Genomic DNA, 15,707 nt, shown 5'->3' on the forward strand with positions numbered 1-15,707 from the left:
TGGCACTGACAGTGAAGGTGTGTGTAACAGGTGTAGCACTGACAGTAGAGGTGTTTGACAGGTGTGGCACTGACAGTGGACATGTGTGACAGTTGTGACACTGACAGTGGAGGTATGTGACAGGTGTGGCACTGACAGTAGAGGTGTTTGACAGGTGTGGCACTGACAGTAGAGGTGTTTGACAGGTGTGGCACTGACAGTGAAGATGTGTGACAGGTGTGGCACTGGCAGTGGAGATGTGTGACAGGTGTGACAGGTGTGGCACTGACAGTGGATGTGTGTGACAGGTGTGGCACTGACAGTGGATGTGTGTGTGTATGACAGGTCTGATGGAGCTTCAGTGGCTGGGGGAAGACTACACCACTCTGCTTCACTCCATTCAGCTGTGCAAGGCCTTCAAGGCCAGGCTGTGGCCAGACTCCAGGCATGTGGCCAGGCAGCTGGAAGGCATCGGTACATCTGTCGGATTTGTTTTGTTTTTCTTGAAGTTGAACTATAGTGGCACTACGCTCAGTTTTTATCACAGATTTACATAAGTTAACAGTTGGGCCAATAGCAAAGTGAGAGCTATATGATCAGTGATTTCTCCAATGCAATGGGGAATCATTTATAGCTTAGTCTTTTGTGAAGGACTATGACTCTCAAACTATGAGGCAAGATTGCACTGGCTCTTAGTGCTGCAGTCTTGGGGGTTAGTTGATCTTTGGAAACCATCCCAGCACCAGCTGTCCTAAAATCCTCCTGGCCTAGAGAGTGGGGATATAGCTTGGGCAAGACACTCTCCACATGAATCAAATTCTAGCCCAGATAGTCTGGACAGCAGTTGCCTTCTTTGCTGTTTTTTGATGGTCATGGTCGGACATGACTGACTATCATACTACAGTGGCTCATGATGGTGAGGTATGATAATTGTGTCAGACTATGACCATCAGAACTGCAGAGGGGGGTAACTGCTGTCCTGCCTATCTGGGTTAGAATTTCATTATAGTGGAGAGTCTACCACTCTCATGACAATGATTGCAAACATATTGTATGTTGTCCTATTTTTCATTGTGGTTGTTTTCATGCCCAGATGATGATTGGAGACTTGTAAGAAAAAAAAAGCCATCCACATGCATCTTTATGTAATCATGCATACATGCACACTGTATTTTTCCTCTCTGTGTGTTTCTTTTCTTTCTTTTAGGTTGTGTGGGATGTGTATTGACAGTGTTTCCAGCCCTGAAAAGGCCCTGTTTAGGTCGGCTGGGCTTTGAGGAGTAATGATGATAATGATAATGTTTTGTAAAACCTTTGTGCATTGCCAGCTCCTTTCCTTCCCTGGCTCGCCCAGCCCCGCACCCCAGTCCTTTCTTTACTCTTTTCCCTCCCCTGTTTTCCTTTCTCTGTTTTCCCTCCCCTGCATTCCCTCCCCTGTTTTCCCTCCCCCGTATTCCCTCCCCTGCATTCCCTCCCCTGTTTTCCCTCCCCTGTATTCCCTCCCCTGCATTCCCTCCCCTGTTTTCCCTCCCCTGTATTCCCTCCCCTGCATTCCCTCCCCTGTATTCCCTCCCCTGCATTCCCTCCCCTGTTTTCCCTCCTCTGTTTTCCCTCCCCTGCATTCCCTCCCCTGTTTTCCCTCCCCTGCATTCCCTCCCCTGCATTCCCTCCCCCGTATTCCCTCCCCTGCATTCCCTCCCCTGTTTTCCCTCCCCCGTATTCCCTCCCCTGCATTCCCTCCTCTGTTTTCCCTGTTTTCCTTCCCCTGTTTTCCCTCCCCTGTTTTCCTTCCCCTGTTTTCCCTCCCCTGCATTCCCCTCCTCTGTTTTCCCTTCCCTGTTTTCCCTCCCGTTTTCGCTTCCCTGCTTTCCCTTCCCTGTTTTCCCTCCTCTGCTTTCCCTCCCCTGCTTTCCCTCCCCTGCTTTCCCTCCCCTGTTTTCCCTTCCCTGTTTTCCCTCCCAATTTTCCCCCCTCTGTTTTCCCTCCCCTGTTTTTCCTCCCGTTTTCACTTCCCTGCTTTCCCTTCCCTGTTTTCCCTCCCCTGCTTTCCCTCCCCTGCTTTCCCTCCCCTGCTTTCCCTCCTCTGCTTTCCCTCCCCTGCTTTCCCTCCCCTGCTTTCCCTCCTCTGTTTTCCCTCCCTTGCTTTCCTTCCTCTGTTTTCCCTCCTCTGTTTTCCTTCCTCTGTTTTCCCTCCTCTGTTTTCCCTTCCCTGTTTTGAATTGTGGCCCATGACAGATGTTCAATGAAACAGTTTCAGTTTATGTGTGTCTCTCACACACATACGCTGTAGCAAGGCTGCAGAGACAGAAGCCTGTGGACTGAGAGCCTCATCATAGAATGGAATAGAATAGAATAGAATAGAATTATGCCTTTATTACCAAGTGTACCAGGGTGACAAGGAGAATTCAGGGTGTGTGTGTGGGGTGGGGGTGGGGGGGTGGGGGTTGGGGGTTGAATAGTACATAAAAAGGTACAAACATAATTGAAAATCATACACAAACGCAGATACAGTAGAATTATAGGCACATGCATGTGCATATCAGTATAAGAACTTGTGCATGCACACTCACACATGCACACATAATTGTGCAGGTCCAACGATATCCCAGGCACTGGTTCTGGCAGGACTGACATCCTTTCAGCTTCTGGAGGCTGCTGATCCTCAGCACCTTGAATTGGTCAATTTGTTTTTGTTTCTTTTTTTTTTTTTATCTTTGTTTTTTCCAGTTTGACTTACTTACGGAGGAAGGTGGCAGAATGGTTAAGATGCTTATCCGCCAATACAGTGTCCATTAGAGTCTGGGTTCAAATCCTGGTCTTCCCCTTCCTCCCAAGTTTGAGTGGAAAATCAAACTGAGCATCTAGTCATCCGAATAAACCAAGGCCCTGTGAGCAGCATGCACTTGGGGCGCTGAAAAAGAATCCATGATAACATAAGTCTTGTCCTATGGCAAATTTCTGTAGAAGAATTCCACTCTGACAGGTATACGGGTACACAAGGCCTGACTAGCATGCTGGGTTATGTTTCTGGTCAGGAATCGGCAGAGTGATATGGCAAGTATGGATTTGTCTGAACACAGTGACTCCTTGAAAAACTAAAACTGAAAACTGAAACTGGTTTACTTATAGTTTAACACATGTGGATGTATATAAAGAACATTTTTTGATGACAGAAAAGAAGCAACTGCTGTATCTTACTGACAGTTTATGGGGCACATGATCTGATATTTGCAATGAATAAGGCACAACATATTATTTGGCATACATCAGAGTGATAGACAAAAAGTTGAACAGTAATGGAACAATTGATGTGTCCATGTTGCAATGTATAAGGCACAACATATTATTTGGCATACATCAGAGTGATAGACAAAAAGTTGAACAGTAATGGAACAATTGATGTGTCCATGTTGCAATGTATAAGGCACAACATATTATTTGGCATACATCAGAGTGATAGACAAAAAGTTGAACAGTAATGGAACAATTGATGTGTCCATGTTGCAATGTATAAGGCACAACATATTATTTGGCATACATCAGAGTGATAGACAAAAAGTTGAACAGTAATGGAACAATTGATGTGTCCATGTCTGCACCTTCACCTGAAGTTGATGTTGAGGCCATGACGTCATCTTCAGAACTCTCTTCATGTGTCGTGTCATTTGCTTGCATGTCTGCTCTGTCAGTTTCCACTTTCTTTAAGTCATCCCATCCCTGCTGTCCCTAAGTGAGCTGTTTGTTTGAATGTGAGGTGTTTCTGACCTGTATTTATTCGATTCATTAGATAGTTTCATTCTTTTTCACAGCCACAAGTGTCATACTTCTGTCAGTGTTTGGTGGCAGATTTTAACCTTACATGAAATGCTTTGTATTATGACACACATGTGGTGAAGTGGAGGAAAAAAATCACCTTATAGTCTGCAGAATACTGCATTGTCTCCTGGTGAGTCTGTTACAGCTGTTCTCACTTGTGGTCAGCTCCACCTCACAGTGTTTTGAATCAGCTCAAACCATACAGCAACTGTGAAAAAGTGCTTTGGTAGTTGCCCATGCAAAGATCTTTCTCTCCCCAAAATGTTGTTATGTCTTTATGTGTGTGCATACCAGTGTCGATGTGTTTATGTGAGGGTTGAGGTGCTGGGGAGAGGTTGGAGGTGTGTGTGACTGTGAGTCGTAAGTGTTGTTACACGTTTTAATATCAAGTTTAGCGAGTTTGCATTTTGATATTTTATTTTGTGGGTGAGGTGAAAAAGCTGCGCAAGTCATAATTTTTTTTTTTTTTAATTTTTTTTTTTTACTATGGGAGTTGTTGAGAGAGCTGTGTGAGTTGTGAGTGATGTTACACTGCTTTTAAATGGTTAGCGAGTTGTATCTAATCATTTTTTTATTCTATTTTTTTATATTCTTGTTTCTTATTTACAATAGGTGTATTGTCAGGCGCTTAGAGCTACAGAGTAAGCGCTATATAAATGTACATTATTATCATTTGTCATTAAAGGGGATTTCTGCATGGTTCCACAGTTTTAAAGAACTGCTTCTTCCATGTGTTGTCAGACATGCAGACATTGTAGGCCTAAGGAATCCCCAAGTGGCTATTGCTTGCTCTGGTTACAATCACTGTATCTCTGTTGTGGAGGATGTATAGAGGGAGAGGCTGAGTGCCCTTTGAAGTTATTTTATTAAATATTGTCTGATCCCTCTTTAGTTCGCTTGTGTTTTTGTTTTTGCCGTCTGAGATGGAGTCGATAGCTAGGTTAGAAATGTATTTCTATTTCTTTTGTGTTTTCCCCTATTGCAGTGAAGATTCTGATTACATGCACACACATGCATGTACGCATGCTTGTAAACACATGCACACACACACACATACACACACGCACACACATTTTCATTTTATATATACAGCATGTAAGATGAACGATTTTAAACACACTGTACAACTGCATTTGAATTTCCGTTATAGCATGTTAAAGATGCATTGCATTGATTTGTATTGCTTCCCATATGCTGCTTCTAATTGCTATGCAAGAGATTGCAGTATCATTCAATTGCATTTTGAGTTGGGTAAACTATTGACAACAAAGTTGTCATAATGTTTACTATGCCTATGTCAGAGACCTGTAGGTGCCCCCATTTATTTTTTGTTTTGTTTTCCCCATGATACATGATCATTATCCATTAATATTATAATCAACAACAGTATTCAGGAATGGTAAGCATGTTTGACTGTACTCTTCACTGAGTGTTCTGTTACATGTAGGTAGTGAACAGACATGTCAGAGACCTGTAGGTGCCCCCATTTATTTTTTGTTTTGTTTTCCCCATGATACATGATCTGTGGTCATAATATGTTTGATCGCGCATGCCTTTGTGTTTGTGTGTGTATGTGTATGTGCGCGCGTGCGCATGCACTCAGGTGCACGTGTGTGTGTGTGTGAGTGTGTGTTTGTGTATGCCTATGAGTGTATTAATGTGGAGGGCAGCTGCTATGTACATATGTGTGTTAAAATGTATGTATGCATTGTGTGTGTGTGTGTGCGTGTGTGTGTGTGTGTTTGTTTGTGTGTGTGTGTGTGTGTGTGTGTGTGTGTTTAGTTTGTTTGTCACATTTTGGTGTGTGTACGTAACATTGATGTAATGTGTTACGTAAACAAAAGTGTTTTGTAAAGCACCTAGAGCAGATTTCTGGATTGTGTGCTATATCATTATCCATTAATATCATAATCAACAACAATATTCAGGAATGGTAAGCATGTTTGACTGTACTCTTCACTGAGTGTTCTGTTACATGTAGGTAGTGAACAGACATCCACCGTTTGGCAACAGAGTTCGTGATGCTGTCACTCATCTTCCTCGATACGAGCTCATCATCCAGCAAGTATGTCTTTTTTTTTTGTTCAGTCACATTCCTCTCTGTGTGTGCTGTAGTTTGTTCCGGTGAGAGATGTGGTACAGTGAAAAGGAAGAAAAAGGGAGAGTGAAACAGAGAAAGAGATTTTAAGACTGAATTTTTTTTGGTTCTGTTTCATATTCTATCATCTGATTCACTACCAAACTTGTCTTAAGGTTTGTAACAGATAACATCTGAATTCATACAATTTTTTTTTCATTAACTCTCTCCATACGAACGGCGAAAGAGACGACATTAAGAGCGTTTCATCCCAATTACCATCATCAAAATATTGCAAGTGGAAGGCTCTTATACTGAAGAGGTGAATGTTGACAAATAATACCTCAATTCTGACGACGGAAGCTAAAGGTTGGGTCATTCAGACACCCACTGGACATCCAAGGGGTCAGTGTAGAGGAGAAGAGAGGACTGGCCGTACTGAGTGAGTTAAGACAAATAAGTTAGGATCCCTGTGTGTTGGATAGTTTTGGGTAAAGTTTGCAAACTTTTGTTGTTGTTGAAATTTAAGTTCTTGCAGGTGATTTTGAAAGATTTTATGTTTATGTTGACCTGTGTTTGTGATCTGATAAGAGGGAGTAAATAAACAGTGCACATTTTTATGTTGATTGCTTCTTTACAAAGTATACGTGTGTAAGACCCACATAGCTGGAACAGGAGGTGCTATTTGCAATACATGATTATTTATTTGCTAATTTACCAAGACAATGGGAAACGCCCAAAGACAATTTTCATGCATAATTTGAGGTATATTTGAGTAGGTTGGATACTTTTTGAACACACCCCATACACGAAATATAGAATTAATCTTATAAGAAATGGGTTTTAAAATCATTTTTAAAGAAATAAAATGGGTCTGTTAGACCCATGATGTGTAGTGAAGGTTAAAAACTCGCACAAATATCTCACCTTGCTCTTTACGATCCCAGCTTCAGACCCACTCTGTTTACGTGTACCCACATCTAAAGACTCTACCGTCGGACGCCACAGGGCCCTTCTCTGTCTCCAGACCTCACACTTGGAATGATCTCCCTCTTTTGCTTCATCAGATCCCTGCACTCAGCTCCTTTAAGCCTGGCCTTAAAACCTACCTCTTTCCAGAATACCCCTCCCTGTTTTTTCCATCCATACTTTCTCCAGCTTTCTCTGTGTGTGCATGTTTAAGTTTTGTCTTTATCCCTGGGGATGCTTGTGAAAGCTGTGAGTGAAAAGAGCTTTGGTTTGTCCCTGGAAAGATTCAGCGCTTTCTAAATACTTTCTTCTTCTTCTCTCCTAGTAATACTAATAATAATAGTAATAATAAATAATAATAATAATAATTATTATTATTATCATTATTATTTGTTGTTGTTGTTCTTGTTGTTGCAGTTATTATTACAGTTATTATTATTATTATCATTATTATTATTAAAAGCAGTAGTAGTAGCTAGTAGTTTTATTATCATGAGTAGTATTAGCATTAGTTTTATTATCATTATTATCATTACGATTTTGTGGTGTTGTTGTTATCATTATTTTCACCATCATAATTGTTATCATTGTTATGATTATTTGCAGGAGAAGAATCATCAAGCTGCATCAGCCCAGCTGGCGGTCAGTGTGTCCATGCTGAATGTGGAGGACATCCAAGCCTCGGCCACCTGTGGGCCAGACCATCAGCTTGTTGTCATCATTGGGGATGAAGACAATAATGTGGTCTTCAAGTGGAAGCTGTGGTAAGTGCAAGGTTCCAGGATAATTGACCATAATCCATAGTTTTCAAGTGAACACTGTCCTGACTGCCAACTTTCCAGGGCCTGGCTGCATGAGGTCATCTTTGCAGCGCTAAGTTTGCTTTGAGCTGAGAATGTTCTTAATTTTGTGGGATTTCTCGTGGAGTTGGGAACATTCTTATGATAAGCAAACTTAGTTGCTGTTAAGTTCGCTCATACAACACGCCCCAGGATGATTACCATTGTTCTCAAGTGGAAATTGTCCTGAGTGCAAGGTTTCAGGATAATTACCATAGTCTTCAAGTGGACTCTATCATAAGTGCAGGGTTCCAGGATGATTACCACTGTTTTCAAATGGAAACTGTCCTAAGTGCAAGGTTCCAGGATACCGTAATTAAAATTGTTCTCAAGTGGAAGCTGTCTCAAGTGCAGGGTTCCAGGATGATTACCATTGTTATCAAGTGGAAACTGTCCTAACTGCAGTGTTCCAGGACAATTACAACTGTTTTCAAGTGGAAACTGTCCTAATTGCAATGTTCCAGGATAATTACAACTGTTTTCAAGTGGAAACTGTCCTAATTGCAATGTTCCAGGATAATTACAACTGTTTTCAAGTGGAAACTGTCCTAATTGCAATGTTCCAGGATAATTACAACTGTTTTCAAGTGGAAACTGTCCAAATTGCAATGTTCCAGGATAATTACAACTGTTTTCAAGTGGAAACTGTCCTAAGTGCAATGTTCCAGGATAATTACAACTGTTTGCAAATGGAAACTGTCCTGATTGCAATGTTCCAGGATAATTACCATAATCCATCATTTTCAAGTTAAAACTGTGCTGATAGCAAGGTTCCAGTTAAATTACTATTTTTTCAAGTGGAAACTGTCCTGCTTTCAAGGTTCCAAGTTAATTACCATTGTTTTTGAGTGGAAACTGTCCTAATTTCAAGGTTCCAGGATGATCACCATTGTGTTCAAGTGAAAACTGTCCTAATTTCAAGGTTCCAGGATAATCATTACTGTCTTCAAGTGAAAACTGTCCTAATTTCAAGGTTCCAGGATAATCATTACTGTCTTCAAGTGAAAACTGTCCTAATTTCAAGGTTCCAGGATAATCATTACTGTCTTTAAGTGAAAACTGCCCTAATTTCAAGGTTCCATGATAATCATTACTGTCTTCAAGTGGAAACTGTCCTGATTTCAAGGTTCCGGGATAATCATTATAGTCTTCAAGTGGAAGGTATCAAAAGTGCAGGGTTCCAGGATAACTGCCATTGTTTTCAAGCGAAAACTGTGACAGGTGTGTGGTTCTAGGATGCCTTTGATATAGCCAGTAAATTGTGTGAGGACAATAAATGCTAAGTGCATGGAATATTTTTTGTGTGTGTGTGCTCCACCCAAGTTTGTGTGTGTGTGTGTGTGTGTGTGTGTGTGTGTGTGTGTGTGTGTGCATGCACGTACATGTGTGTGTGTATGTGTGTGTCTGTTTGTGTATGTGTATCTGTGTCTCTGTGTTGCAATTCAGTGAGATAATTTACAGTGCTGAGGGACATATTGTGGGGGAGGCATGCGTGACAGTGGGATACTTTACAGTGCCCTAACATCCTGACTGCTGTGTATCAGTGAAACGTGTGTGCGCAGGGACAGAATGCTGCTACATCCTGACTGCTGTGTATCAGTGAAACGTGTGTGTGCAGGGACAGAATGCTGCTACATCCTGACTGCTGTGTATCAGTGAAACGTGTGTGTGCAGGGACAGAATGCTGCTACATCCTGACTGCTGTGTATCAGTGAAACGTGTGTGTGCAGGGACAGAATGCTGCTACATCCTGACTGCTGTGTATCAGTGAAACGTGTGTGTGCAGGGACAGAATGCTGCTACATCCTGACTGCTGTGTATCAGTGAAACGTGTGTGCGCAGGGACAGAATGCTGCTACATCCTGACTGCTGTGTATCAGTGAAACGTGTGTGTGCAGGGACAGAATGCTGCTACATCCTGACTGCTGTGTATCAGTGAAACGTGTGTGTGCAGGGACAGAATGCTGCTACATCCTGACTGCTGTGTATCAGTGAAACGTGTGTGCGCAGGGACAGAATGCTGCTACATCCTGACTGCTGTGTATCAGTGAAACGTGTGTGCGCAGGGACAGAATGCTGCTACATCCTGACTGCTGTGTATCAGTGAAACGTGTGTGCGCAGGGACAGAATGCTGCTACATCCTGACTGCTGTGTATCAGTGAAACATGTGTGTGCAGGGACAGAATGCTGCTACATCCTGACTGCTGTGTATCAGTGAAACGTGTGTGTGCAGGGACAGAATGCTGCTACATCCTGACTGCTGTGTATCAGTGAAACGTGTGTGCGCAGGGACAGAATGCTGCTACATCCTGACTGCCGTGTATCAGTGAAACGTGTGTGTGCAGGGACAGAATGCTGCTACATCCTGACTGCTGTGTATCAGTGAAACGTGTGTGTGCAGGGACAGAATGCTGCTACATCCTGACTGCTGTGTATCAGTGAAACGTGTGTGCGCTGGGACAGAATGCTGCTACATCCTGACTGCCGTGTATCAGTGAAACGTGTGTGTGCAGGGACAGAATGCTGCTACATCCTGACTGCTGTGTATCAGTGAAACGTGTGTGTGCAGGGACAGAATGCTGCTACATCCTGACTGCTGTGTATCAGTGAAACGTGTGTGTGCAGGGACAGAATGCTGCTACATCCTGACTGCTGTGTATCAGTGAAACGTGTGTGTGCAGGGACAGAATGCTGCTACATCCTGACTGCTGTGTATCAGTGAAACGTGTGTGTGCAGGGACAGAATGCTGCTGTCCCAGGTATGGCGACGTAGAGTGGACGTCAGACGAGCACTGGCGGGGTCCATTTTGCACGTGGGGCTCATCAGTCTTGACTGGGGTATCTTGCTGCACTTAGTTTGGATAAAACAGATTATTTATCTGTTTATTTTCATGCATCATTTTTATTACATCAATGAGGGAAATTCGGTTTTGTTGTTGCTATTGATGTTGTTCATGTCATAGGCAGTTTGAAATTTATTGATTTTTTTGCTGAATTACATTGAAGAATTGAATGTATATGTGATTTTGGGTGTTGGGGATTCATTTCCCCAGTGCAGTTTCTTTTCCTATTTGTGTCTGAATGACTGCATGAGGTCTGTTGTGTTTGGGAAATGTTTTTGTGAGTGCCTCTCCCTGTCAACAATCAGTCACTGCTATAGAATGTGCCAGAACTGCTGCTTTCCAGAACTGCAGAATGACAGCCAGCCAAGTCAATAAATCACTTGCCAGCATGTCCGTTTCCTCTACAATAAGTCTTGTATATTTTCCCTATCTTTTAACGATATTCCCTGTCCTAAAGAGACACTAGCTGGTGTGACTGATTTAATCACTCACTGTCATCTCAGATATCATTCTTTTTCTTTAAATGTTTCTTTTTTAAATTATAAACAACTCTGGAAGGAGCTTGCTATCAAGTTCAATTGATGAAAAGGTGGATGACATGCCATTTCATCTGAGAATATATTCTAGCAGTTACATGAGTTCATTTATTTGACTTTGGTCCTGATAATGACTTTAGTATGTATTAATATAAGACCATTTTCTTTCTTTGATATCTGAATGAATACTTCCTCAGTAATGAAGAACATGAAGCTTCTGCCACATAACTCTAACACTGATGATGGCAGTCCCTCAGATGTTCATGAATAATGGATGATTGTAATTTTTCTGTTTTCAGTGGGTCTGGACATTCACACAGAGTACCAGCCTTTCTATACGTCCATCTACCATCCTCACAGGCTTCTGAAGAATGCACAGACTTCTGCAGAATCAGGTCGGCTGCTTTATGTACCTATGCCTATAGTGGAGTGATGGCTTAGAGGTAACGCGTCCGCCTAGGAAGCGAGAGAATGCTGGTTCGAATCACGGCTCAGCCGCCAATATTTTCTCCCCCTCCACTAGACCTTGAGTGGTGGTCTGGACGCTAGTCATTCGGATGAGAAGATAAACCGAGGTCCCGTGTGCATCAAGCACTTAGCGCACGTAAAAGAACCCATGGCGACAAAAGGATTGTTCCTGGCAAAATTCTGTAGAAAAATCCACTTCGATAGGAAAAACAAATAAAACTACACGCAGGAAAAAATACAAAAAAATGGGTGGCGCTGTAGTATAGCGACGCGCTTTCCCTGGCGAGAGCAGCCCGAATTTCACACAGAGAAATCTGTTGTGATAAAAAGAAATAGAAAAAAAAAGAAAAAAAAAGAGAAATACAAATACAAAGATATTTTGTCATGACTGGAAGAGAAATTGTTCACGTGTTTGCTGATAAAAAGATGACATAAGAAAAGCATAGACATTTAATATATGTCTGTTCTTGTATTTATTTTTTGGGGGGATTTGCTGATTCCTCTCCTCTCCACCATTTTAACCTTTCCCAAATGAAGTCAGTTACCCAATAACGCCTGGGTGGAGTGAAGAAAAATCAGTGTAGAATGCCTTTCCAAGGACACAGTACCATGCCGAAATGAGTCATTGAACCCAGACCACTGGTGAACTCTGGATCAGAAATCTAGTGCCTGACCAGTTCTGCCATGGCAGTAGTTGCTTGATTTAAGATATATTCACTTCTATGATTATAGACACCCCTTAGAAATGTGTAGTTTAAATGCACAAGTACAATTTGTCATTGTAGACAACACAGACAGCACGGCGATGCAGCTGACCAAAAGAGGCAAACCCACACCAGCGGGGTCAGGGCAGCACCAGAAGGGCCAAGGTCAGAAGGGTGAAGGTCAGAGGGGAGGCAGACAGAGTGGCACCCTGCGGGGACAGAAGGCCGACAGCAAGATCCAGCAGCAGCTGGACGTGATGCACTTCAAACTGCAGCAGTTCCACTACACAGGGCCCGCACTCATGGAAAAGCTGACCCACGACAGGAAGGGGACATGTACACCCCTACAACAGCCCGCTACACTGCCAGACGTGCGTGGGCAGAACAGGCTGCAAAGTGAGAAATGTCTTTCCCAGTTCAAAGTTTTCATTAAAAGAATATATAAACATCAAGACAAAGGTAAAGAGACAAAACAAAAATCAAAATAAAGCACACACACACACACATACACACACATCCACACACGCACACACACACATGCACAGACACACATACACACACGCACACATACACACACACACACACATACACATGCACACACACACATACACACATGCACACACACATCCACACACACACACACACACACACTCACACACGCACACACACAAACAGTCCCCCTCACAGGACCTTCACAGTGAAAGTCTAATGATTTCACCATTGGGCTGTTGAGCCTGTCCCTTGTGTTTCGCAGTCACAAATTGTAATATAATTTTTCTTGTTATAATTTCAAAGCTAGATATTGTTATCAGTCTTACTCAAATAGATTTCTTTTTTTGTTTGTAGGCTGTGAGAGATTGTTGACGCTTTTGAGGCCGGCTGGATACATGTGTGTGGGTCAAAGCTGGAAAAAATGTATGGGTTCTTCAAGTTTCTGATAGAGACCAGTGGTAACAGGATCAACCCCATTGTCTAGTGGATGTGTTTTTGAACCATTCAGTATCTCAGTGCATACCCTGATGAAAAGATCCATGCGATTTATTATCAGTCAGATGTATTTCAGACCAGTGCTCAGTTTACATCACAGACTGACATAAGCTCACAGTTGGGCCAACAGCAAAGTGAGAGCTGTTTTATCAATGGTTTCTCCATTGCAGTGGGAAGTCATTAACAGCTTCGTCTTTTGTGAAGGACTATGACTCTCAAACTAGGAGGCAAGATTGCACGGGCTCCTAGTGCTGCAGCCTTGGGGGCTAGTTGACCTTTGGGAACCATCCCAACACTGACTGTCCTGAAAGTGAGGATGTAACTTGGGCAAGACACTCTCCACTATAATCAAATTCTAGCCCAGATAGTTGGGACAGCAGTTGCCTCCTCTGCTGTTCTGATGGTCACAACATGACACAACTGACAGTCATACATTTCAGACCTTCCAGCCATGTCATGGGAAGAAGAAAACCTGAGTCCTGAAGTGAACCTCCTGACAGAGCCCTGGGGTGACCTGGTGGATGATTTCTGGGATGAAAGTGACTTTGACGAACCTCCAGCCAAGGCCCCAAAGGTAAGATACTGTCATACAGGTACAGGTAATGTAGTATTGAACAGGTACTCATTTCATTGTCTGAAGTACTGGCATGGAGAATTAGTAGTGTTGAAAGTCCAGACAGGTTTCCAGTTCATATTCAGCTGTCAATTTATGCATGTTTATTCACCTTATGTTCTTTGTGATTATGTGCTGTGTTAAGCATGAGACCTCCATTTAACGCCCATTCCAAACTGGATGTTTGAAAAAAAGTTATTTGAAACAAACTGAAAGAAAGTCATTTGAATTAGAATGAAATATACATGTCTTCTGTAAGTGACATATTAGTTTGAATGTGTGTCATCTGCTGTTATTTTACACAAAATGAAAGAAAGTCATTTGAATTAGAAAGAAATAAACATGTCTTCCATGTGTGACAGTTCAATTTGAATTTGAGTTGCTGTGCTTGCTTGCATACTGTGATTTTCATTATTCAAAAATGACTATTTCATAACCCGTTACAGAAAACAGACAGCAAGACTGGTGTCTCAGAATCAAGAAATCAGGTTTCATCAGAAGACAAACTAGTTCCTTCACCGGGCAACAGAGAAATGATGTGTGGTGTGGCGGGAGTTAGAGGAGATAAACAGACATTGTTCCCCACCAGTCAGACACAGACAGTCACACCCACTGTGGGCTGCTCAAGTATAGATACAGGATCTACTGTCAGAACCAATGGTTGTTCAAGAACAAGTACAAATCCAGCAGTCAGGACCACAGACTGTTCAAGGGCACCAAATCCAGCAGTCAGGACCACAGACTGTTCAAGGGCACCAAATCCAGCAGTCAGGACCACAGACTGTTCAAGGGCACCAAATCCAGCAGTCAGGACCACAGACTGTTCAAGGGCACCAAATCCAGCAGTCAGGACCACAGACTGTTCAAGGGCACCAAATCCAGCAGTCAGGACCACAGACTGTTCAAGGGCACCAAATCCAGCAGTCAGGACCACAGACTGTTCAAGGGCACCAAATCCAGCAGTCAGGACCACAGACTGTTCAAGGGCACCAAATCCAGCGGTCAGGACCACAGACTGTTCAAGGGCACCAAATCCAGCAGTCAGGACCACAGACTGTTCAAGGGCACCAAATCCATCAGTCAGAACCACAGACTGTTCAAGGGCACCAAATCCAGCAGTCAGGACCACAGACTGTTCAAGGGCACCAAATCCAGCAGTCAGGACCACAGACTGTTCAAGGGCACCAAATCCAGCAGTCAGGACCACAGACTGTTCAAGGGCACCAAATCCAGCAGTCAGGACCACAGACTGTTCAAGGGCACCAAATCCAGCAGTCAGGACCACAGACTGTTCAAGGGCACCAAATCCAGCAGTCAGGACCACAGACTGTTCAAGGGCACCAAATCCAGCAGTCAGGACCACAGACTGTTCAAGGGCACCAAATCCAGCAGTCAGGACCACAGACTGTTCAAGGGCACCAAATCCAGCAGTCAGGACCACAGACTGTTCAAGGGCACCAAATCCAGCAGTCAGGACCACAGACTGTTCAAGGGCACCAAATCCAGCAGTCAGGACCACAGACTGTTCAAGGGCACCAAATCCAGCAGTCAGGACCACAGACTGTTCAAGGGCACCAAATCCAGCAGTCAGGACCACAGACTGTTCAAGGGCACCAAATCCAGCAGTCAGGACCACAGACTGTTCAAGGGCACCAAATCCAGCAGTCAGGACCACAGACTGTTCAAGGGCACCAAATCCAGCAGTCAGGACCACAGACTGTTCAAGGGCACCAAATCCAGCAGTCAGGACCACAGACTGTTCAAGGGCACCAAATCCAGCAGTCAGGACCACAGACTGTTCAAGGGCACCAAATCCAGCAGTCAGAACACAGGGCTGTTCAAGGGCACCAAATCCAGCAGTCAGGACCACAGACT

General features: G+C 43.3%; 1 protein-coding gene across 1 annotated transcript in view; it reads left to right on the plus strand.

Annotated features, from left to right (window-relative positions):
• Positions 1–14,590, plus strand: part of LOC143274610 (putative ATP-dependent DNA helicase HFM1) — a gene marked incomplete at its 3' end in the record, with an annotated part of 46,208 nt that extends 31,618 nt beyond the window's left edge. Inside the window, exons 23-31 of the mRNA XM_076578478.1 lie at positions 325–453; positions 2,572–2,657; positions 5,777–5,860; positions 7,448–7,605; positions 10,419–10,519; positions 11,360–11,455; positions 12,314–12,628; positions 13,660–13,793; positions 14,279–14,590. Coding sequence (XP_076434593.1) covers positions 325–453; positions 2,572–2,657; positions 5,777–5,860; positions 7,448–7,605; positions 10,419–10,519; positions 11,360–11,455; positions 12,314–12,628; positions 13,660–13,793; positions 14,279–14,590 — 1,415 coding nt within the window. The remainder of the gene's footprint in view (positions 1–324; positions 454–2,571; positions 2,658–5,776; positions 5,861–7,447; positions 7,606–10,418; positions 10,520–11,359; positions 11,456–12,313; positions 12,629–13,659; positions 13,794–14,278) is intronic.
• Between the last annotated feature and the right edge of the window lie 1,117 nt (positions 14,591–15,707).

The sequence above is a fragment of the Babylonia areolata genome, chromosome 29 (assembly GCF_041734735.1).
Source record: "Babylonia areolata isolate BAREFJ2019XMU chromosome 29, ASM4173473v1, whole genome shotgun sequence".
NCBI classification, from domain to species: domain Eukaryota; kingdom Metazoa; phylum Mollusca; class Gastropoda; order Neogastropoda; family Buccinidae; genus Babylonia; species Babylonia areolata.